The following is a 25,937-nucleotide window of genomic DNA, read 5'->3' on the forward strand; positions in this document are numbered from 1 at the left end:
TATCGCTCTCAGCCCCGAGATGGTCGCTCGCTGGCTGAGTTGCTCCACGGTCGTCATCATCGAACATTGCTGTCTTTGCTACATCCTCCGCATCAGGTTCCTGTGCAGAGGCAGACACCTGCTTTTGCTCCAGGCGACGTTGTATACTATCGTCACTACCGAGGTTCACGGCGTTGGCTCGAAGGGCGCATTCTTTGCTGCCTCGGCCGCGCTATGTATCTGGTTTTGGGGGCCTCTGGTGAGGTGCGCCGGCATCTCAACCAGCTGCACCTCTGTCGTCGCATGGGATCTGCCGCTCGCCGTCTGCTTTCAGCGACGGTGCCGTCCGGTCAGCGCCCTGGGGACCCATCTACTGGCTCGCCTCAGCCCCAGATGTTACCGGCGCTGCCTTCCATTTTGCCCCATGGCGACGCGCCGCCGCCACCACCGCCGCCACCACCGCCGCCGCCACCACCGCCGCCGCCACCACCGCCGCCGCCTGTTCTCCCACCGGCGACGCCCGCAGTGGATGCGTCGCTGCAACCGCCGGGCGCCTCCCTGGGTCACGCTCCGCCGACCGCTTCTCGTGACCGGATGTCCTCCGACATGGAACTCTTGCCCGCTCCAGACCATATGTCGTCTTCGCCCGTCGGGTGCCCCGACCCGATGGAGGTCGACCCTTCAGTCCCTCCTGTCTCTCTGCGGGCGCATACAACGCATGTTGGCGTGCACCCTGGAGCAGGTTTTCAGGTGTTTCCTAGCTCCCCGCAGTGCGAATGGCAGGTTGCGGGTGGCACAGCCTCACCCGTTGTTAGGCTCCCCACCTCGTCGCATACGTCAACATGGGGTCCTCCCCATGGCGGGCGGAAGCCTTATAACACAACCGTACGCCGATTTGCAGGGGAGGAATGTGGTGTCACTGCCAGACACCACACTTGCTAGGTGGTAGCCTTTAAATCAGCCGCGGTCCGTTAGTATACGTCGGACCCACGTGTCGCCACTATCAGTGATTGCAGACCGAGCGCCGCCACATGGCAGGTCTAGAGAGACTTCCTAGCACTCGCCCAGTTGTACAACTGACTTTGCTAGCAATGGGTCACTGACAAAATACGCTCTCATTTGCCGAGACGATAGTTAGCATAGCCTTCAGCTACGTCAGTTGCTACGACCTAGCAAGGCGCCATTACCAGTTACTATTGATACTGTAATAATGTATCATCAAGAGCGACGTTCACCATTTATGGATTAAAGTTAAGTATTCCACCAGCTACGTCCGTTTTTTCTAAATTCTAATTTCCTTAACCTGTTCCAGACCTCACGCCAGCCTGCGTGAGCTAAAACGCGTGCCTTTCGGCATCCTCTTGTATCCCGGTGTTGGCTCTCCTGCCAACCCACAACACCATGTATGAAAGAAATGCAGTGAATTTGGCTTTCTCTGGTTTCTCTTCCATTTCTCAATTTTGTACAGTTTATATTGGGTGTAGTGTCATCAGCACATATGTTGCTCTGTGTAACAGTTCGTATCAAAAAACAGTCTTCGAGTGTTCCAGTTCTGTCGTGAGACTTTTCAGGTCAGAGAGGACAAATGCTCTGTAAATCGAGGTTTGAAGCATCCGGCTCCTCTGTGCCATGTGGTGGCAGCTGTTGGCACCAAAATAGCCAGTATGCATCTTTTCCCAGCATAGGCTGTGCCCCAGAGTGCCATTTCTTCTCCTTTCTAGTAAGACATCTTGTCACTTCGATTTCCATGGTAAAATTGACATTAAATGTATGGAACTGAGATACACAAGAAATATCTCTGCATTTTTTCTTACATGTGGACATAAAAATGTTCTCCATTCCCATAATCCTCCTTGCCTCCACCTTCGATAGCTCCCTGCACCACACTGATCTCCATCCTTCCACCACTACCCATTTTCACTCACCATACACCCTCTTCCCCACAATCTCTCCTTCCTGTGTTTTATCACCACCCTTCATGACCCACTCCTTGTCACTGTTATTCTCATCATGCAATACACAAAATCAATGGTGCTGCTGCCAATGACACATTTTCATCCCATACCCCTACTGCCTCTCCCTCCCATATTCCTATCACATAAACCTGCTACCTCCTAGCCACCACTATCAGTCATCCTTCTTCAACCCTCCCTACCACTTCCACTGCTTCTCCTCTCACAGAAAGTGTGTGAGTGTATGTACTCTAGTCTGAAAAAGAATTCATCCAAAAGCTAGCAAAATTTTCAGTTTTGTTTCTGCCTGTCGACAATGCAACGTGGCTATTATCCAGTGAATGTTACCTTTATTCCTAATTGATTTATATCTACTTTCCATTACCATATGAACTTTTAGTTCTGAAAGCTAGGATTACTGTTTGTGAGGGTATAGAATTCTGTGTAATAAGATTTGGGGATTTCCCCTTATAAGAAGTACAATGCTTTTTGTACCCACGTCCTCTTATAAAGACCGTTCCAGGAGGAATGGTCAATATTCAGAAAGATGGGTGGAATGATCATATGAAGAAAAAAAGTGAAGTAGACGTGGGCTCTAAAATACATACCTTAAGAGCTATGAGCACTTCTTCACCTTCCCTACTGTAAACAAATCTCTTCTATTGCAAAGCCCCAGATTTTGGGAGAAGGTAGTATGGACCACAATATGAAAAAAATTTCTACAAACATGGGCTCAAAAATGCCTACCTTGAAGCTGTGAGCACTTGTTCAGTGGAAGAGATGTGTGTCACAGAAGCAAACATGGACAAGTGCTCATGCCTCCTAATTTAGGGCTCATGTTTACTGGACATTTTTTTCTCGTTTTGGTCCATACTACCACCACTCAAAACACGGGAAGTAGAGAATTTGCAGTAAAAGGGATTTGTTTCACAGTACTGAAGATGGAGAAGTGCTCATAGCTCTTAAGTTATGGATTTTAGATCCCATATTTACTAGATCTTTTTGCTTCAAGTGATCCTTCATATAATATTCCTGAATACTGACAATTTCTCCTGGGACACACCATGTAAATGAGAAACCCTGCCTCCTGGGACACACCATGTAAATCAGAAACCCTGCAGTTTATCAACATTATGGCACACAGGTCACTGTTTTTCACACAGTGTTATGTTTAGCACATACAGTTAGTTTGTATTGGATTATCATCTGAGTCACTCCTTAGGCAGCATGCATAGTTTGAAGTTCATTAGCAGCTGCCTTCATGTTGGATCAAGTACATCAAGGAACTCCCAACACCACTTGGAATCTGAGTCTCAGAGAAGGCACTGTTGAAGGCCATCAACAAAATCAAGAAAACTTTCACAGAAAAACATGATGGTCATTGTCCGAGTATTACACGTTGCTCTGATACACCCATTGGAACAGTACTCGGTATCAATTAACGTAATTAATGTACACTGTTATCTAATCCTGTTGATAATTATTTAGAGTACACTGGAGAGGAGTAGATAATAATAATAATAATAATAATAATATCTTTTTAAATTAGAAGCTCAATCCCCAATTCTTTAGTTATTTTTATTAAAGTACAAATATTATATGTTTTCCAGTTCTTTCTTATAATTTTTTTCTACCTCCTTCAGCTCCATAATCTTTTTCCAAACTTAAAATTCCCAAACTTAACATTTCTACTGGATCTTTTCTATTACCGTTCATTTGTAAGACTACAATTTTGCTTGCCTCATGGTCTTATTTTTTAAAATTAAGGAAGGTTAAAATAAAACATTGATGAGGGTAGTTACACATATGCATAGCATTGTAAGTATTTACTGGCAAATGAAGAATGTAGGAAGACATTAACTGTATGTTAAAGTGTTAAAGGATTTGTGTAGGAGGGAAATGTAAAAACATACCAGCTGATGTAAAGCACTGGTATAAGTGACACAAAAGCACTGAAAGCAGAGTTGTGTACACAGAAGCATGAAATCCAAGTAATAACATGCACAGATAAAAGAAAGAACTATGAATGAATGACGTTCAAAGGAGGCAGATAGTATAAATGGATCACCTTGACAGAGTGGTTGAAGGAAGTACAATTATTAGCCTTACTGGCCAAAATGAATTAAAATATGGAGTTCCATTATACTCCCAGTATAACGTTATTTTCTCTCTTCTAACAAACATCCACGTGGATAAGTATAAGAATGAGTCACATCACACCTTAAAAAATGGCACATATGATCAATGAGCACTTGATTAATCTTAATAATGGTAATAAAAAACAAATAAAATCTTTTAATAATGTATGGAAAGATAGATTGCTATCTACTGTAAAGATGAGACGTTAAAATCACACACAGGCACAATTAAAAGACACTTACACAAAGCATTCGGCCACAGCTTCATCAGAAAAAGCGGAACACACACCAGACATTCGCACAAGCAAGCACATCTCAGAATTTGAAGTTATTTTGACTATTTTTCGACCGTGAATGTCTCAAGAAATATGTAAAGCTTTTTAAAAAAATTACCACTGCCAATCATGTTTGTGACTGGTAGCGGCAATTTTAAAAAACTTTACAAGCACATCTCAGACACACATGACTGTCAACTCCAGCCAGAACAGAAAACGTTGGATGGAAGCAGCAATCTAGAGGGATTGGGGAAGGGATGGGTGTGTAATGGTGGAGGGAGGGAAGAATGCTGTCTGGTGGAGTGTGCAGGGACTAGAATGCCAAAAGGTGCAGTCAGGAGGTTGTGGGGCAAGGAAGTGGGTAATCAGAGCGCTGGCCATGGACATGGTTCAGTTGTCCCAGTACGAGTGGTACTGGGTGACAAAGAGGACACTCCTTTGTGGCTGGTTCTTGGGAGAGGTGGGAGGATATGAGGTGTGAGGGAAAATGGCATTGGAGATCGGTTTGTGGACTAGGCCTGAGGCACAGTGCCTGTCTTTGAAGGCTTTGGTGAGGCTTTCAGCATATTGGGCAAGGGAGTTCTTGTCACTGCAGATATGCAGTCCCCAGGTGGCCAGGCAGGAGGGATGACAGCTGTCAAAATGTCAGTACTGTTGTTGTTTGGTAGATTTAATGTGTGCAGAGTTGTAGATGGTGTCATCAGAGAGGAAGTGCTCAACATCTAGGAAAGTCGCATGCTTGGTTGGAGAGGACCACGTTAAGGGGCGTGATAGAAAGTGTTCAGGTTGTGAAGGAATGAAGATAGGATGTCTTGGTTCTGAGTCTAGATCTCGAAGATATCATCAATGAACCTGAACAAGACTAGGGGTTTGTTATTTGGGGAGGCTAGGAAGGTCTCCTCTAGATGGATCACATACAGGTTGGCGAAGGAAAGTGCTATGCAGATGCCCATGACTATGCTGCGGATTTGTTCATATACTTTCCCATCAAAGGAGAAGTAGTTGTGGGTTAGGATAGAGTTAGTAAGGTGTATGAGGAACGAGGTAGTGGGTTTGAAGTCTAAAGGACATTGGGAAAGGTAGTTCAATAGAACATCAACAAAAGCAAAACGAGGATAATGGAATGTAGTCGAATTAAGTCAGGTGATGCTGAGGGAATTAGATTAAGTAGTAAAGGAGTTTTGCTATTTGGGGAGCAAAATAACTGATGATGGTCAAAGTAGAGAGAATATAAAATGTAGACTGGCAATGGCAAGAAGCATTTCTGAAGAATAGAAATTTGTTAACATCAAGTATAGATTTAAGTGTCAGGAAGTCGTTTCTGAAAGTATTCGTATGGAGTGTAGCCATGTATGGAAGCGAAACATGGACGATAAATATTTTGGACAAGAAGAGAATAGAAGCTTTCGAAATGTGGTGCTACAGAAGAATGCTGAAGATTCGATGGGTAGATCACATAACTAATGAAGAGGTATTGAATAGAATTGGGGAGAAGAGGAGTTTGTGGCACAACTTGACAAGAAGAAGGGACCGGTTGGTAGGACATGTTCTGAGGCATCAAGGGATCACAAATTTAGCATTGGAGGGCAGCGTGGAGGGTAAAAATCGTAGAGGGAGACCAAGAGATGAATACACTGAGCAGATTCAGAAGGATGTAGGTTGCAATAAGTACTGGGAGATGAAGAAGCTTGCACAGGATAGAGTAGCATGGAGAGCTGCATCAAACCAGTCTCAGGACTGAAGACCAGAACAACAACAACAGTTCAATAGCAGTCAACCATGGGAGTGATGGGTGTAGGTGTATAGGGAGTTGGCGACAATAATGACAAGTAGGGATCCAGGAGGTAAAGGGGTTTGGATGGTGCAGAGCAATTGAAGGAAGAGGTTGATATCTTTGACGTGGGAGGTTAGATATTGAGCAATTGGATGGAAGTGTTGGTCAATGAGGGTCGAAATTCTTTCAGTGAAAGCACAATAAGCTGTGAAAATGGGGCATCCAGGATTGTTAGGTTTATGGATTTTGGGAAGGATGCAGAAGATTTGTGTGCAGGATATCATAGGGTGCAGATGGAAATGGATTCAGGGGAGAGGTTCAGAGAAGGGCCTAAGGTTTTAGGCAGGGATTGGAGATAGTGTCGGACATCTGGAATGGGATCACTCTTTTCTGTTATCCAGCTCCTCTCATAACCATCACACCTATTTTGCCCATTTCCGTGTCATTCCCGTTACCTTTACACCATTCCTGACATTGGACCCCTGATCTATCTTTCTGAACCAGTTCATCACAGCATTCCTTTCCCTGACTAAAACACAGTCCCACATCCAATTTCTAAAATGCTGCGTAAACCATGGAATCCCCCTGAACAGCCTAACCATAAAAACTCCTTTCTCTGGATCTCACTCTTTCTTTAACAGTAAAGTTCACCTTTCCAGATTCCACCAGTCCCTGGCCCTCACAAACCTGGTACTGCCAAAACACATCTCCATGGTACAGGCATTCCAGAACCACATCTGATCACTCTGCAAGATACTGCTACTTTGCAATCCCTGCTTCATACATCACATCTCCATAATTGAACTCCTTGCTCTGCAGAACCTGGAGGAGCATTCCAGACACCACCTCCAGAAGTTATCCAATCTGCTGACATCCTACTGCCACCTCAGGGAACTACTATCTAACCCTGGGGTACATGGAAGGGGCCTCCTCAAAGATAGCAACAAAGGGATAAATACGACATGACATGTCATCATCAGCGATCGGGCGTACCCTGGGCAACACTGGAAGTAATTCCAGTGGCAGATCCTTCCACCACCAGAACATTACACCAGATTATAAATCAAAAAGGCTTTTTTCAAAGCCAGCTGTTACAATAATCTCCATAAATATAGAAGTAATAACAGTAGAGAAAGAATTATTACTGTCCAATATGTGCAAGACAAAGAACTGTGATCTCCTGCTCATCCAGGAAACTCATAGAGGTTCGAAAGACAGAAGGCCGAGGATACATGGAATGACATTAATCACTGAGAGACCCAGCGAACAGTATGGCAGTGCAATATTTGCTAAATCAGGGCTCAACATCCCATTCGCAGACTTAACAGTAGATAATGACACAGAAATACTGACTATAGCAACAGTAACACCAGTGTACAAACCACCAATCAATGTATTCCGTTTCAAAGAAACTGATAATTTCAATTTACAACCAGTGAAGTTGGTCATGGGAGTTTTTAACTGCCACAGTGTATCATGGGGCTACAGAGAAACAGACCAAAGTGGAGAAGACCTTGAAAACTGGGTAGGAAGTACAGGCCTGAAGTTAATACATGATCCAAAGCTACCATACTCCTTCAGGAGTGGAAGGTGGGGCCATGGATATAACCCAGATAATATCTTTACAAGTGAAAATGTTGCCCATCAAGTGAAGAAAGAAATGGGGGATCCAATTCCATGGACACAACACTGAGCAATTATTTGCATTATAGATGCAGTCATCAAACCCAGCTATACCCCCTTCAAGTGAAGATTTAACTTCAAATGAACACAATGGGATCAATTTATTGAAGAACTTGATTCCAAAATCTTTGAACTAGATCCTTCTCCAGAGAAATATGATAGCTTTATAAAGCTGGTGAAAGCTGTCTCTTGTAGGTATATACCCCGCAGATGTAGAACAACTTACATATCAGGAATAGACAAAGATACAAAAACACTTATGAATAAATATGAACACTTTTTTGAAGATGACCAATTTGCTGAAGAAATAATACAGATTGGTGAAGAACTTATACTAGACATATAAGCTAGAAGGAAAGAAAAATGGTGCAATCTTATGACGCAGCTCGATATGTAACAAAATAGTAGAAAGACATGGCAATTGCTGAAGAACCTTGGAAACGACCCAACAGCTATTCCCTCAACCATCTCCCATATAACACCTAATCAGATAGCACATCAGTTACTGCTGAATGGCAAAGTTAATAAAAAATCGGTAACTCCAAAGACCAAAGAATTACTCCGGAGAATAACTATATTGGCACACCATTCTCATTGGAAGAATTAGAAACCACAATACGCTCAATGAAGAACAATAAAGCTGGGGGTTAGATGACTTGAGGACAGAATAGATAAAAATGTTTGGACCAGCAACCAAGAAGTGGATTATAGATATGATGAATACCTGTGCTCAAAATTGCAAATCCCAAAGATCTGGAGAAAAACCAAAGTTGTCGCCCTACTGAAACCGGGGAAACAGCCAACAGATGCCAAAAAGTTCCTACCCATATCACTCTTATGTCATCTATACAAAGTTTTAGAGAGAATGATCCTCAATTGAATCTTGGACCAAATTGATCAAACACTGATCAGAGAACAATCTGGGTTCCACCCCGAGAGGTCGTGTTGTGGACAGATCTTGAACCTGGCACAACACATAGAAGATGGATATGAACGTAGGCAGATCAACGGCGTTGCCTTTGTGGATCTTACTGCTGCATATGAAACCATTAATCACAGAAAAATGTTAACAAAGATCTATGCCATCACGAAAGACTTCCACCTAACACAGTTTATAAGATGCCTGCTACAAAACATACATTTCTTTGTTACTATTACTCTAGAAAATAAAGAGGAGCCTGTGGAGGGCACAGAGAAATGGTATCCCCCACGGAAGTGTGCTAGACCCATTGCTGTTTAATATTTACACTAATGACCAGCCAGTTAATCCTGTCACAAGATCTTTCATTTATGCAGATGACACAGCACTTGCCGTGCAAGGTAGAACTTTCGAGGAGGTGGGAAAAAAACTCACAATAAGCCTTGAGGCATTATCTACCTACTACGATAGCAACTACCTGAAGCCAAACCCCTCCAAAACACAAGTGTGTGCATTCCACTTAGGGAACAGAGAGGCATGGAGGAAACTGAGAATAACCTGGAGAGGTCAACAGCTGACCCACTGTGACACCCCAAAGTACCTCGGAGTGAAGTTGGACTGGTCCCTCACCTTCAAGGACCACTGTACAGATACAAAAATTAAAGTCAGTGCGAGGAACAGCATTATTAGGAAACTGACTGGCAAGAACTGGGGAGCACACCCCACAGGTCCTCTGCATATCTGCCCTCGTTTTGTGCTTCTCCGCTGCTGAATATGCAGCACCTGTAAGGCAGAACTCCAGCCATGCCAAACAGGTAAATATTGCCCTAAATGAAAAAGGACAAATTGTAACCGGCCGCTAGCGGGCAACCTCTGCTGATAAAATCTACCACCACATTGGCGTAGTACCTCCAGACATCCAAAGGCGAACAGCAGCTGAATTGGAAAGAAAGAAGCAGGAGACGGATCAGAGACACCCCCTGTTTGGATGCGAACATCAAACACCAAGACTCAAGTCGAGAAAAAGTTTCTCCGGACAATGCAACCAATCCAGACATCACCCGCAGAGCATAGGATACAACTCTGGCGTAGCTCATCATCAGAGAAATATTGGCACAACCTCAATGAAGAACTTGCTACAGGTCATCATCTCCCATACATGACATGGAAGGTACTCAATAGACTGAGAACTGGAGTATCTCGGTGTAAGGAGAACATGAAGAAATGAGGATACATCTCCCATGGACAATCTGATTATCGCCAATTATTAAGCAGTCTGGGCAGCACATGAAATATAAATATGCACATATTCTCTGTAATACTTGCAATATATATGTATGACATGGTATGTATGATAAATTATATTTAATATGTTATGTTCTGGACACTTACAAAGAAATAAATCCAACCCTTATCCTACCCACAGTGATCCTCCTCATCCATCCCTCATAGCACCTAAGCCCTGCCAATGTGACCTTTTAAATTTACCACATCCCCCAAAACTCCCTACCAACACTACACCAAATCCAGACCCAAAACCTTCCCACCAAAACCCTCAGCTACATAGAAGTTTCAGTCCTATCCAAAGGCCTCATCTTTAGCCCTACACTCAAATTTCACCATGCTGGACTTATCATAGACCTACTCTCATTCTCCTGATCCCCGCAATGGAAACACTTCTTTGCCACAAATCTCTCCAACCGAAATGAACCACTAAACCCTTCCCCTCCCAGTTCACACCACCATCCAACCGTAATATTCCCCCCCCCCCCCCCCCCCCAGCACATCTAAACATCTGCTCATCACCTTCTAGCAATTCCTAGCTTCACCACCCTCAACATACTGGGCAGGTCTCTTCCTCAGAATGACAACCAATCCATGCAAGAAGAATAGCCATACATAACCTCACAACAAATCCTAAGTTAATCATCCTACCCGCAGACAAAGGTTCCACCACTATTGTTAGGAATTGCAGTGATTACCTGGCAAAGGGCCTCTGTCAATTATCCGACTCCTCCACCTATAAACTCTGCCAGTGTGATCCCATCCCAGAAGTCCAACACAATCTCCAATCCCTGTTTAAAGCCTTAGGCTCTTCTTAGAACCTCTCCCCTGAATCCATTTCCCTCCTCACCCCTTTGACACACCGCAAACCACCTTCCACATGCTTGCTAAAATCCACAAACCCAAAACTCCCGGACATCCCACTGAAAGAATTATGGCTCTCGTTCACCAACACCTCCAACCAATTGCCCATATTCTAGCCTCCCATGTCAAAGATACCAACCATTTCCTTCAAAGGCTCTCCACCCCCCCCCCCCCCCCTTTACCTCCTGGATCCCTACTCGCCACTGCTGCTGCTACCTCCCTATACACCAACATCCCTTGTGCCCATGGTCTTACTGCTGCCCATGTCCTTCAGACTCCAAACCCACTGCCTCATTCCTCATATACCTTACTAACTTCATCCTAAACCACAAATAGTTCTGCTTTGAAGGAGAAGTACATAAACAAATCTGTGGCATAGCCATGGGCACATGCATGGTTCCCTCCTATGTCAACCGGTTTATGGGCCATCTAGAGGAGACCTTCCTTGCCTCCCAAAACACCAAACCCCTAGTCGGATTCAGGTTCATCAATGATACCTACAAGATCTGGACTCAGAACCAAGACATTCTATCTGCATTCCTTCACAACCTCAACACCTACTCTCCCATCTGCTTCACATTGTCCTCTTCAATCCAGTGTGCCACCTTCCTAGATGTTGATCACGTCTGCTCTGATGGTTCCACCCGCACCTCCATCAACACTAAATCCATGTACCGCCAAAAGCACATGCATTTTGACAGCTGTCATCCCTTTCATACTAAAAAATCCCTCCCATACAGGCTGGCCACCTGGGGATTGTGTATCTGCAGTGATAAAAACTCCCTTGCCCAGTATGTTGAGGTTCTAACCAAAGCCTTTACAGACAGGCACTATCCCCCTGGCCTAGTCCACAAACAGATCTCCCATGCCATTTTCCCTGACACCATCTATCCTCCCCACCACTCCCAAGAACCAGTCACAAAGGAGTGCCCCCTTTGTCACCCAATATCACTCGTACTGGGACAACTGAACCATGTCCATGGCCAGGGCTCTGATTATCTATCATCACACCCTGAAATGAGGGACATCTTACCCGAGATCTTTCCCATCCCTCACAGTGGTGTCCCGTCAGCCACCCAACAACCACAACATCCTACTCCACCCCTATACCACTCCCAATAACAAGCCTTTGCCACAAAGATCATATACATGTGAAAGACCAGGAAAAACACCTGCCCAATCAACCCACCCAGCACTTCCTTTCCCAGTCCTGTCACAAGTTTATCCTACCCTGTCACTGGCCGGGTCACCTATGAAAGCAGCCACAAAATCTACCAGCTCTGCTACAGTCATTGCAGGGGTCTTTATATTAGTATGACTACCAAGCAGCTGTCCTACTGGATGAACGCACACAGCCAAACTGCAGCAAAGAGCAAAGTAGAAGACATTGTGGCACAACATACAGCTGAACAATACACTTGATTTCAATGGCTACTTCACTAGCCGAGCCGCCTGGATCCTCCCCTCCATCACCAGCTTTTCTGAAATGCACAGATAGATGGGAGTTATCCTTAACACACATTCTCTGCTTCTGTAATTATTTTGGCCTCAACCTAAAGTAACATACTGTTCCCGCACTCTCCACCCAACAGTTTCCATCCCCAGTGACCTATCACTTCCTCCTCTTTCTTGTCTCCCACCCTATTTGTTTGCCAACATCTGCCAATGGACCGCCCACATTTTCCCAGCTCCCTCCTTTTTCGCTACATTTTCCCCACCTTCCTGCCCAACAACCTCCTGATGCTGCACTTGTTGGGATTCTAGTCCCTGCACACTGCACCAGACAGCACTCTTCTCTCCCTCCACCCTTACACTGCCATCCCTTCCCCAATCCCACGGGATGGTTGAATTCTGGCCCAAGCTGCTGGAGCTGGCAGGCATGTGTGCATGAGGTGTGCTTGCTTATGTGAATGAATGGTGTGTGTTCCTCTTTTTCTGATGAAGGCTGTGGTCAAAAGCTTCATGTAAGTGTATTATAAATGTGCCTGTCTGCCACTTAACATATCATCTTTACAGCGAGTAGCAATCTATCTTTGCCTACGCTGTTCATATTCCTACCAGGAGTTTCCATCGTTTAAATAAAAAAAATTTAAGGCAACTCAGATAACAATGATAATTGTGATTGTGATGAAAATAAGGACATTTTCTCATGTTGACAATGAGCTATTCCGTTTCAGTTAAGCTGCCTTAATAATACACAATTAAATTCTGCACTACACATATTACTTTTTAGAAATGTGAAGCCAATAAGAATCATTTGAAAGCTACATAATACTTACTGAATAAATATATTACTACATTAAATGTTGTTTCACCAACTTACCACACAACAGCAAAAAGCCAGCTAATGCTGCAGTCCAATGAGACACACCCATTTCAATCATCAGGTGGTACACGACAGGCATGAGGAGACTGCCACACAATGCAGGTACAAATCTCAGTGCAAATAAAGGTACTGAATCTTCATATTCTCGCCCAATACGATCAAACTTAAAGTTTCCTAATGGAAGAGAAATAACATCCATCGATTTAAACCATTCATGTTTAAAAATTACAATATTAAATCAATATTTCTTAGTACATACAAGTCCTGCTTCTTCATACAAGGAAATTCTGTATGAGCTGCTATCACAGATTTCACACAGCTAGTCTGGAGCGAATGAATTGGCAGATCTGGTGGCTACATTTATTTCATCTTTGTATAAGTATGTTAACAAAATGTTATGGCAGAATGTAAATAATATAGGAGCTAAGGTAACAGCTAATTGAATAGTAGAGATGTTAGTCATCCACCCACCTACTCACACACGAAAATGTACAGCCACAGTGTGTATTCATCAGGCACAATGTAGTTGTACTGGTGTGTAGAGAAGAGAAAGATGAGGACAGACCCTGAGTATAGTATAGTATAGTAGGGTTAGAAAACAATAATGAAGGAAAACAGCACTAGGTTATGAGATGGAAGAAAAGCCTTTAGGCAAAATCAATCAATCAAAAATCCAAGATGGAATAATGACAATATTATGAAAGAACAGACTACTACTCACCATGCAGTGGATATGCTGAGTTACAGACAGAGACAACAAAAGACTACTAAACATGCAAGCTTTCAGCCAGAAGACCTTCTTATGAAATAGACAACATGCACACACGTTCATGAGACACAGCTCAAACATACATGATCACTGTTGCTGGCTGCTGAGGCCACTCTGGCCTCAGCAGCTGGAGACAGCAGTAATGTGTGTGTGTGTGTGAGCTGTTTTTGTGTGAATGTGTGTGCGTATGTTGTCAATGTCAGAAGAAGGCCTTCTGGCCAAAAGCTTACATGTTTAGTAGTCTTTTTGCTGTGCCTGTCTGCAACTCGATACCTCTGCTTTATGGTGAGTAGCAATCTATCCTTTTTGTAATACTGTCGTGGATAACAAGTTTGTCACAATAGACAAAATTTTGGTTTTGGAAAAATTCACTTCAAGTGTAAATAAAATTTAACTGCTATGACAAACTCCTGCCCACGACTATATAAAAAAAGCAATCGAAATATATCCCGGTAAGCATAGTGATAATTTTAACAGAAAAGAAGAAGCCACAAAACTCAATGATATATGGACAGTGTCTCTGCAGAATCGATAAATACATTTTTATCCTTGACAGGTGACAATCAACAGTTAAGCTTTGTCTCTGACAAAGATTATCGCTGCTTATATATGGACATTTAATCATGCCTACTTGCACAGTATTTATGTCACTCTTGGACGTCCAACTTGTCACTTGGCAAGACTTATCATCGCCAAGAGCACCTCCGAAGATGTTCAGTTCGGCTGCGGACAAATTGTCAGGAACTGAAAAGTCCCTTCAACCATGGCCACACAGCCCAGAAGACTCATCAGTGCATCATGAAAGCCTTCATTGTATGACTAAAAATTATATTTCAACATTATTTTTCATTGTGCCTGTCTGTGATTCAGTGCCTTCTCTATGTGGTGAGTGGCAATCTATCCTTCCCATATTGTAGGTATGCAATCTGATCTTTCTAAAACCGAGATTAACATAAAAAATCTCCTGGCTAAAATAAATTTGCCGTAAGACATTGATCACATGGTTCTTTGCAAGACTTTCCAGCGACAAACTTTTTAAAAGTATTATACAGTTGTAGTAGGTGTGAGATACAGCTCAATGCAAAGTTAAGTTAACAATAATAAATGTTTACGAAGTGTGACCAATAAGAAACAGGAATTTTTTAATTTCATAGGCTTTACACATCCGATTTTTGAAACATTTTTAACTTGCTGGTACACATGTTCCTGATGTACACTACTGGCCATTAAAATTGCTACACCAAGAAGAAAAGCAGATGATAAACGGGTATTCATTGGACAAATATATTATACTAGAACTGACATGTGATCACATTTACACGCAATTTGGGTGCATAGATCCTGAGAAATCAGTACCCAGAACAACCACCTCTGGTCGTAATAACGGCCTTGATACACCTGGGCATTGAGCCAAACAGAGCTTGGATGGCGTGTACAGGTACAGCTGCCCATGCAGCTTCAACACAATACCACAGTTGTGACGAGCCAGTTGCTCGGCCACCATTGACCAGACGTTTTCAATTGGTGAGAGATCAGGAGAATGTGCTGGCCAGGGCAGCAGTCGAACATTTTCTGTATCCAGAAAGGCCCGTACAGGACCTGCAACATGCGGTCGTGCATTATCCTGCTGAAATGTAGGGTTTCACAGGGATTTAATGAAGGGTAGAGCCATGGGTCGTAACACATCTGAAATGTAATGTCCACTGTTCAAAGTGCAGTCAATGCAAACAAGAGGTGACCGAGACGTGTAACCAATGGCACCCCATAACATCACGCCGAGTGATACGCCAGTATGGCGATGACGAATACACACTTCCAATGTGCATTCACCGCGAAGTCGCCAAACACGGATACGACCATCATGATGCTGTAAACAGAACCTGGATTCATCCGAAAAGATGACATTTTGCGATTCGTGCACCCAGGTTCGTCGTTGAGTACACCATCGCAGGCACTCCTGTCTGTGATGCAGCGTCAAGGGTAACCACAGCCATGGTCTCTGAGCTGATAGTCCGTGCTGCTGCAAGCATCGTCGAACTGTTCGTGCAGATGGTTGTTGTCTTGCAAACGTCCCCATCTGTTGACTCAGGGATCGAGACCTGGCTGCACGATCCGTTACAGCCATGCAGATAAGACTGCTAGTGATGCGAGGCCATTGGAATCCAGCACGGCGTTCCTTATTACCCTCCTGAATCCACCGATTCTCAGTCATTGGATCTCGACCAACGCGAGCAGCAATGTCCCGATACAATAAACCGCAATTGCGATAGGCTACAATCCGACCTTTATCAAAGTTGGAAACATGATGGTACGCATTTCTCCTCCTTACATGAGGCATCACAACAATGTTTCACCAGGCAACGCTGGTCAACTGCTGTTTGTGTATGAGAAATCAGTTGGAAACTTTACTCATGTCAGCATGTTGTAGGTGTCACCACCAACGCCAACCTTGTGTGAATGTTCTGAAAAGCTAATCATTTGTATATCACAGCATCATCTTCCTGTAGGTTAAATTTTGTGTCTGTAGCATGTCATCTTCGTGGTGTAGCAAATTTAATGGCCAGTAGTGTATATTTGCATTTTCAGCTCTTTCCAATAATTATTTTACTGCTGACAGTCAAAATGGTTATACATGTTTTGGAGTGCTTGGCAAATTTTTACTTACGAAAAAGATGGAGCCAAGAATATGCATTAGATTCTGCTTTAAAAAATGAAATAAAGTGCAGCGCCGCATTCAAAATGATAGCTTTTGAATTTCACAAATCTACTATGTGTAAGACAAGAGTTCATAGGTGGTATAAACATTTCAAATAGGACCAAGAAGACACTAAAGATGATGTCCGCCCTGGATAACGTAGCACATCAATTATTGACGACAATGTGGAAGAAGTATGAAAATGGTTCTGGAAAACTGCTGAATCGCCATCAAAGAGGTTGCTATGATGTCGACATATCTTTTGGCTCATGCCAATGTGATTGGATGTTTTGGGCATGAAACCTGTAGCAGCAAAGTTCATTCTGAAACTGTTCAATTTTGACCAAAAATGACACTGCGTAGACATTGCTCAGGAATTGCTGAATGAAGATGTCAATGATCTAGAACTTCTAAGTAAAGTTATAACAGTTGACAAAACAAGGGTATACAGGTATGACATCCAAAAAGTCCCATCCCTAGAAGGATCAAGACAAAAAAAAATTCGACAAGTTCAATCACATATGAAGGTTCTTCTCAATATTTTTTTTTATTACAATGCATGTTGAGTTCCGTCTTGTGATAGTATTGTCAACAAGGAATACTACCTTGAAGTAATGCGTCATTCGCGTAAAGCTATCCGAAGAAAAAGACCAGAATTGTGGCAAAAACACTCGTGGAAAATGCATCATGATAATGCATCCGCTCACTGCTCAAAGTTTGTTCATGATGTTTTGGCAAAAAAAAATAAAGAAACCATTATGTTGTCTGAGCCAGCATATTCACCGGACATGGCCGCTGAGGTCTTTCCATTCCTGAGGCTGAAAAGAACCATAAAACGATGACGTTTTGCCACCACTCAAGAGAAAAAAACAGAATCACTGTAGGAGCTTAGCACCACACCGAAAAATGAGTTTCAGAATTTCTTCCAAGATTGGGAAAAGTGGTGGCACATGTGTATTACATCTGAGGGGGATTACTTCAAAGAGGACGAAGTCGACATTGATGAATAGATGAAGTTACTTTTTGAGCCTTTCACATGTGACATTCCAAGTGACATGTAGAGACATAACTATGGTAACTATATGGATTCAGCATTTCTAGACTTCAAACGTTTTTTGATTCAGTGCTATAATGAAGTCTATCTAAAGAAAATAAATTCATGATATCTAAAAGAGATTTGCACTGTATCAAAAATACTTGACAGGAAGAACAGTGCACGCTATTTTGGGTGGAGAGTGATCTACAAAAAAATATGTAAAATCTGGTGTTATTCACAGAACGTCAACAGGACCATTTCTGGTCATGCTGTACATAAATTAATTGATGGATAATATTAGTTACATGCTCAGACCATCCACATATTATGTAGTTTTCTATGCCGATGTCACATATGATAAGAAATTTAGTAACATCCTGTTACAGCTTGACAAAATATAAGTTTGCTACAAAGAATGGCAATAATATCTTAATGCAGAGAAATGTTATGTGCACTTCAGGTAAAAAAAAATGTAGCAGCCTTTCAATACATGATTAATAAACACAATTGGAGTCAGTGACACACAGAAGTAAAATCTGTTGAGACATTAAAATCACATGCACACAGTTTTTTAACGGGGGACTTGAGTGCTTCAACGCAAACCAGCTTAAACATTACAAGGACAAGATTTCCGGTTGGAAATCGTGAATGTTCTTCTGCAAGTGAGATTTGAATCCCACAGAAATCATGAAGTAAAATTAGCATAACCCTCCCCTGACCTCAACCTTCGCTAGTCCCTGTCCTCCACACACCACCCTCTTCCCTTCTCCCATTACAGCACTATACATACCTTCTATCCCACCAACACTCTTACGAGCCTTTTCTCATTCTCTACTCCCCTCCACCTCCATCATTCTCTCCCCCTGCACAGCCTACTGACACTGCACCTAGTACCCTGTACCCACCATATTCCTGCATACTCCCAGAGCCCGCTCAGCCTCTTCCCCCACTCATATCCTGCTAGCCCTCCCCATCTCCACTGTATGCCACTTCCTTACCCCCACCTACCAGACTAGCAGATTGCTGTGCACATCAGACAGTCCCAGTCAGGTTAAAGCACACGGAGACGGTGGCTACACCTGTATGTAAGATGTGCTTATGTGAATATGTGTGTGTGTTTTTCTATTTTAGAAGAAGGGTTTTGTCGAAAAGCTTAACATTTTAGCCGTCTTTTTTGTTGTGCTTGTTTATTACTCAATGCCTCCTCTACGTAGTCAGGAGCAATTTATCCCTTCCACATCACTGAGGATAAAATTAGGCTGATCACAATGAGAGTCGTAGCATGTCAATCTTCCCCACACCATATATGTGTGTATAAATAAATATTACACAAAAAGTAGTCTTTGGTTTATCTATGGAGTGTAGTGTAGATTTCTTGAAAGAATGTCACAACAACTCACCACATACAAAAGACAGTGAGTCACAGACAGGCACAACAAAGACTGCTGCACATTTTAACTTTCGGCCACAAGACCTCCTTCTGAAGCAGAAAAAACATACATATGCACATGAGCACAGCTCACATAAACATGATCAATGTCACTAGGTGTTCAAGCCAGACTGAGTTGTAAGTGAACATGATGGGAGCAGTGGTGAGGGTAAGAAGGAGGCACAGGGCAGGAAGGGGTGGGGTGAGGGAATGTGTAGTGTAGCTTGTAGGAGCATGTAGGGACATGGTGGGGACAGGATAGAGCTACTGGATGCAGTCAGTAGGTTTGGGGTGTGGGGCAAGTGGGGGAGAAGTATTGAAGGGGAAACAGACTAGTGGGTGCATTGGTGGACTGGAAGGCTATGATGTGTTGGAGTAAGTGGAGGCCAGGGACTAGCAAAGATCGAGATCATGGGATTTACAGGAACGTAGGTTATATTGCAGGGACAGTTCCCACCTGCACAATTCGGAAAAGCTGCTGTTGATAGGAAGGGGCCAGACTGCACAGGTTGTGAAGCAATCAATGAAGTGAAGCACACTGTGTTGGACATAATGTTCAGCAACTGGGTGGTCCAGCTGTCTCTTGGCAACAGTTTGTAAGTGGCTCTTCATGTGGGCAGACAGATTGCTACTTGTCATGTGCAGGTAGAAAGCAGCACAGTGATTGCACATTAATTTGTAGATTACATGACTGCTTCACATGTAGCCTTGCCTTTGATGGGATACGAGATGCCTGTGACTGAACTGGAGAAGGTGGTGGTGGGAGGATGTATGGAATAGGTCTTGCATCTCGATATGAGCCAGGAGACATGGGGCTGGCGGCAGTGGTGGATAAAGGATGGACAAGGATATTGTGTTGATTTGGTGGGCGATAAAATACCATTGTGGGAGGGATGGGAAGGGAGTGAGTAGCATATTCATCATTTCAGGGCAGGATGGGAGGTAGTTATTGTTGTTATTCTATCCTGGACAGTTTGATCTCAAAAGACTTTAAATTAGACTGCTTACAGTGCAGCCAAAATAAAACTGGTGTGAAAATTGTAGACCACACACCAAACTTAAAATCGTGCAACAGCTTTACAACATACTAATGAAGATTTTCTGATGCATCATGCAATTTTTGTGAATTCACACACTACAACAGGCTGAACCAAGCCTCATCCATAAAATTCAGAAACAGAGACTTTAAATGTCCCAACAGCACTTCATTCATACACCAGCAGCAGAAATGAACATGGGGCTTATTGGTCTGTAGGCTTCATCTACACACCAAAGAAAATTTGCACACATAAAAATGCAGGTCCTGTTCTTATAATGCTCTGACAATACAATGTTTTATTACCTACTGCATGGCTAATGTGTTGGATTATGTTTAACTTGGAGCAAAGTGATAAGCTTTTAACTGGTAGAGACAGATGGTATTTGTAACTAAAAAATGCTCTTATTTGGCAATTCTGAAAGGTCTACAAAATATCCGCCTACTTCTACCACAACCTTTTCATTGTTCTTGCTTTGAAAGCTGCAGACTTTGCCCACTGACAATGTACAATTAATCCATGATGGTGTGCTGAAAAGCAATGTCTCTGAATTTTTTATGAGAAACCTCATAAAGCTTTTTACATAAAATAAACATTATTAACATTCCACATCTTTATTCTTCATGTTTACATATTTGCTGCCCTCTGTCGCTAGAGGGTTCTGAATTGTACTGTGAAAGATGGCAGTGTGTAATATAACTATGGTAGTGTGCGAGAAACAGAATGCTGTAATCTAGTTTCAAATTTAAAGACTTCGTCCACACCTAGAGCACACTCTCCTTCAGCATGACATTGCCAGACTCGACATAGGTGCTGCAATATCTGCAAAAATCTGACGCCTTGGGTTCACTATGATCATCCTCCATATAGTCCTGACTTGGCCCCACCAGATTTTCATCTGTTTCTAAACTATTTAGAACACCTTTGAGGGCTTCACTTTGACAGTGAAAAGCAATGCAAGCAGAGGTGAGGTTGAGGTCCATCAACAAAGTAAAACACTTTGGGGAAATGTGTACATTGCCATGGTGACTACGTTGAGAAATAAATACTTGTCTTATTTAAAAAGCTTTAAGAATTTTCACATAAAAAATTTGGAGGCATTGCTTTGCAGCACCCCATCATTATTCTCCAATTTAGCACGTTTTTTATGAGTCAGGGATTAGGGTTAGAATCTACTTTTGGGAGAATAAAACAGAAAGAAACATATACCTGAAGCAGGTAGGAAAGCGACAGATTTGATTATTTATTATTTTTTTCAATTCTTTTCCAATTTAGATCCAAATTAAGTATCTTCAATTGAACTGTGTAGGGATAATGACTCGTAGAACTACCTTCCTTGCATCAACAGTGAAATAAATGTCTGTAGAGACCTGAAAAGCTAATCACTACGATCTTTTCTTTTGTTAAGTCTATGTCCACGTATAAGTGTATACCAGTTCTGACATACATAGTAAAAAATTTAAGAGCACTACATAGCAGTAAAGAGCTGTTGCTCAAAGTGCTAATTTACAGTTAATGTAATTTGAAGTGCCTTCATTTTTCTAGTGCTCATCAAAAATAGAGCCATTACAGTATAATGTTGCACTGCAGCATATAATTTAATTTTTCTCTCTCTGTCTCGAAACTAATACAGTAATATTTACTATTATTTCATTCAGTACAGAGATATATCTTAGTTTCCCCCACTGTCTGATCAATATATCTTTTTACAACAGGTTGAAATGATTAACGGTCAGTCTACACCAAATATTCCAAACTGCTGTACATTTGCACACAGAAAAGTCTGTAATGTCACAGTATTATCTTTGAGTGCCAATCCAACATAGTTACAGACACACAAACTTTTAGAACTTTGTTACAAAAACAAATTCGACATAAATAATTTTCATAAGGATTCTCAATTACCCTGAATGTAATGTAAGGAATATATTTACAGGCATTTTAATATTGCTTTAACAAGACCACTTCTAACAGTTCCGAAATTATCATAAAAAATAATATCCATATGCTACATATCTATGTATACAAAAATGTTGTGAATGTTCTCTCAGATACATTGGCAAAAGATGGTGATGTTGGAGGTGCTACTGCACTCTCATTAACTTTCGGGGCAAGTATTTAATATACAGGGTGTCCCAAAAAGAATGACTTGATTTTAACTAGTAATAATATGAGACAAATGTCACTACGTAAATGAAACAGTGCTAGATGTAATCGGCATGGTCTAGAGTTTCAGAAAAAATTCGCTAGATGTTGTTACGCGTGCTGACCTGGAGCATGCATCCAGTTTCGCACAATATGGCATCCGCACAACAGAAGGCGTATTGTATTATTGAATTTAGTTGTACTCAATCAGTGATTGCAGTTCAGCGGGTGTTTCATATTCGATTTCGTGCTAAACCACCATCACCAAAGAACATTCGATGGTGGTATAAAAAGTTTGAAGAAACAGGGTGTCTATGTAAAGGCAAAAGTCCCGGCTGGCCACGGGTTCCTAAACAAACAGTGGAACAAATCTGACGAGTGTTTGAGCAGAGCTCCTGCAAGTCTACATGTTGTGCTAGCCAAGAACTTGGGTTACCGCACATGACAGTGTGGCGTGTGTTACGGCATCATATAGCCCTCAAGCCATACTGATTAAAACTGGTACAAACTCTTCGAGATACTGACAAAGTGAAGTGAATGGACTTTAGCAATGCTATTCTAGAGGATTCACTGTCATAATGTGCGTATATGGGGGCTCAAAAATCCTCATGAAACAATTGAACACGAACGTGATTCACCAAAAGTGAATTTTTTTGTGCTGTTTTGCAAAGCAAGGTTTGTAGACCCTACTTTTTTGAGGAAGAAACCATAACATGACAATCATATCTTGCAATGCTACGGAAGTGGTTATTCCCACAACTTGACTCTGACAATTTCATCTATTAGCAAGATTGAGCACCACTGCACTAGCACAACAACATGCGCAGTTTCCTCAATGTCAACGTGCCTCAATGTTGGATAGGGCGTACAGGACTGCGAGACCAGGCTTTACGCTCTTGGCCTCCTAGGTCCCATGACTTAATCCCCTGACTTAACACCATGTGATTTCTTCCTGTGGATGTATGTTAAACAATGTGTTTACATTCCTCCCTTACCTAGTGACATTGATGAACTAAAAACCAGAGTATCAGCTGCTGCAGCTTCAGTGACAGAAGACACCTTACGCTCAGTTTGGGATGAATTCGGCTATCGGCTAGATGTCGTCCATGCAGCTAATGGAAGACATAATACTGAACATTTATTGTTGTGGCGTAGCAAGACAGCCATGCGACGGAAGTAGCCGAAAGGCACGCGTTTAGCTCACGCAGGCAAGAGATAGGTCTGTAACAGGATACGTAATGAACGCTATAAAGAAAAGTACGTAGCTTCTGGAATACTTAACTTTAATCCATCCTTGGTACATCGCTATTGATGATATAAGTGAGACTCTTTAGATACAAGCTATGTAAGGCTAATGGCGCCTTGCTAGGTCGTAGCCATTGACTTAGCTGAAGGCTATTCTAACTATCTGCTCTGCAAATGAGCGAGGCTTCGTCAGTGTGCATCGCTAGCTACGTCGTCCGTACAACTCGGGCGAGTGCTAGTCCGTCTCACAAGACCTGCCGTGTGGTGGCGCTCGGTCTGCGATTACTGACAGTGGCGACACGCGGGTCCGACATGTACTAATGGACCGCGGCCGATTTAAAGCTACCACCTAGCAAGTGTGGTGTCTGGCGGTGACACCACATTTATGAAGGGTTTTTATAAACTTCTGTCTTTTCTGAGTAAATTAGCATGCAATTTGTTGGTGTTGAGCCCTTCTTCTTAATAACTATTCTCTTTAAAATTGGGTCATTCTTTTTGGGACACCCTGTATTACAAAGAAGATTTGCAACCTATCTGTAATCTCAAGCTACACCAAAAACTTGTATTACCACACTGTTGTGTATCACTACACCACACAGTAAACTGGGATGTCATAACACTTTGCACAGTGATCAAAAATAAAAAATTTCTTTACAACAGAATATTCAAGTTTATCTATTCAAATGAAACAAACAAAATGTAACACACTTTTTTCCCTGCCCCCACAATTTGGAGAATTCACAGATTATCTAGTTATGCACAGATGCACTGAAAATTAATTTGCCTCATATAAAATAAGAGTTATCTTGGAAGCATGTAAAACCTCGAAAAGAAAACAAGCTTCTGGGAACAGTCTGTTAAGATAATTTATACACGTTAAGAGTATACCCACAACCTGGCAATACATGACACTGTTCTTTTATGATAAACAACCTGTCAACTGCACTAATCATCTCATAATGAGGAATGTAGCTGAATGATATTTTGAAATCTGATTTGCTATGTTCCACAACAGTAATGGTTGACAATGAGATTATTGACTGAAATGTAAGCAAATGAGACAAGTCTATAGAGGTGTATGGTTACCATCATGGTGTCAGTGCTGTTAACAGCAGTTTTACTCCCATGTGACTGGATGAGCTATTCAAAAGACCCTCATGTTAAACTAGCATAGATGTCCCCCCCCCCCTCCAGCACCGTTGACTGCGGTCCATTTCAATAAAATTCTTCTGGGTGTGTGACCATATCATATGTGATAAAACTTTGGTGTTTCAGCTACTTTTGTAGCTAGCCTTCACCAGATTTTATACGTATGACGTAGTCACACAAAGAAGAATTTAACTGAAACTTCCCTCACATTACTTAAGCAACAAAATTATCATGCAAAACTGACCACAGACTTATAATAATACTCCAATTACCATCAAAACCAGCCAAATATGCTGCAACAGCAACTAGCTGTTTTCCGAGTGGTGGATGAGCATCAAAGAAAAAAATGCGTTTCATGTACAGGCTCACATACTTCCCATAATGAAGCTCATCAAAACTGAAACAGAATTAGAATATAGAAATATTGACTGTAAAATTAACTTTTACATATTCACATGAAAATAGCAACAGTAATATAAGAACAACTGAATTTTGTATTTGATGATATTTGAGACATATTAGTAAAAATTGCTGTATCTCTACACGAGTGGCAGGAAAGATAGCTATGACGTGAATTTAATCTTGTGGAGGAGAAGAAAAGATTACCACAGACGTTAAGTAACTGTAAAAGTATTTAAGACAAAGATGGCAATGATCATGAAATTTACTTAAGTAATACATAAGAAATGAGTGAACAAAGAAATAAACAATCAGCATTTCTACAAATAGAAATCACATAAATATTTAGTTAAAGAGAAAAAGACATTAGAACTTGAGTTTTTATTAGTAAAGTTCAACCAGTAAATGAATAAATTTTGCCTAACTGAGGAAGAAACTATTGGAAAACTGTAGAAAGTTTCTTGCCCCATACAGAAAACAATATCCCAGGGGTCACTGAATAATTATGTGTTCTAACAATTCTAAACTGTTTATAGTGAATACAAGCAAGTAACAAACACATATTTTGCTTAGTGGTGAATGGTCAAGAACTGTATCAAAGGTTTCCTTGAACTCAAGAAACTTGGCTTCAACCTGGGCTCTGATATTTCCTTTCTGGATCTCAAAACTAAAAAGAGCAAAACTAGATTTCCCACAATTGCTGCTTGTGAAATATGAGATGGTTCCAAACGAGAGGGTGTTTGGCCTCTAAAAAAAAGTCGTCATATGCAAGCGCAAAATATATTCCATAATTCCATAGTGAATTGATGCCAATCATATAGATCTGCAGTTTTATGCAT

At 41.9% G+C, this 25,937-nt stretch overlaps 1 protein-coding gene across 2 annotated transcripts in view; it reads right to left on the reverse strand.

Annotated features, from left to right (window-relative positions):
* The window catches only part of LOC126484630 (protein O-mannosyltransferase 1), a 157,191-nt gene that overhangs the window by 105,518 nt on the left and 25,736 nt on the right, over positions 1 to 25,937 (reverse strand). For both annotated transcript variants that reach the window (XM_050108218.1, XM_050108219.1), the window contains exons 3-4: positions 24,972 to 25,096; positions 13,192 to 13,368 (exon numbers count right to left, since the gene is read on the reverse strand). In XM_050108218.1, coding sequence (XP_049964175.1) covers positions 13,192 to 13,368; positions 24,972 to 25,096 — 302 coding nt within the window. The remainder of the gene's footprint in view (positions 1 to 13,191; positions 13,369 to 24,971; positions 25,097 to 25,937) is intronic.

Source organism: Schistocerca serialis, chromosome 6 (genome assembly GCF_023864345.2).
Source record: "Schistocerca serialis cubense isolate TAMUIC-IGC-003099 chromosome 6, iqSchSeri2.2, whole genome shotgun sequence".
NCBI classification, from domain to species: domain Eukaryota; kingdom Metazoa; phylum Arthropoda; class Insecta; order Orthoptera; family Acrididae; genus Schistocerca; species Schistocerca serialis.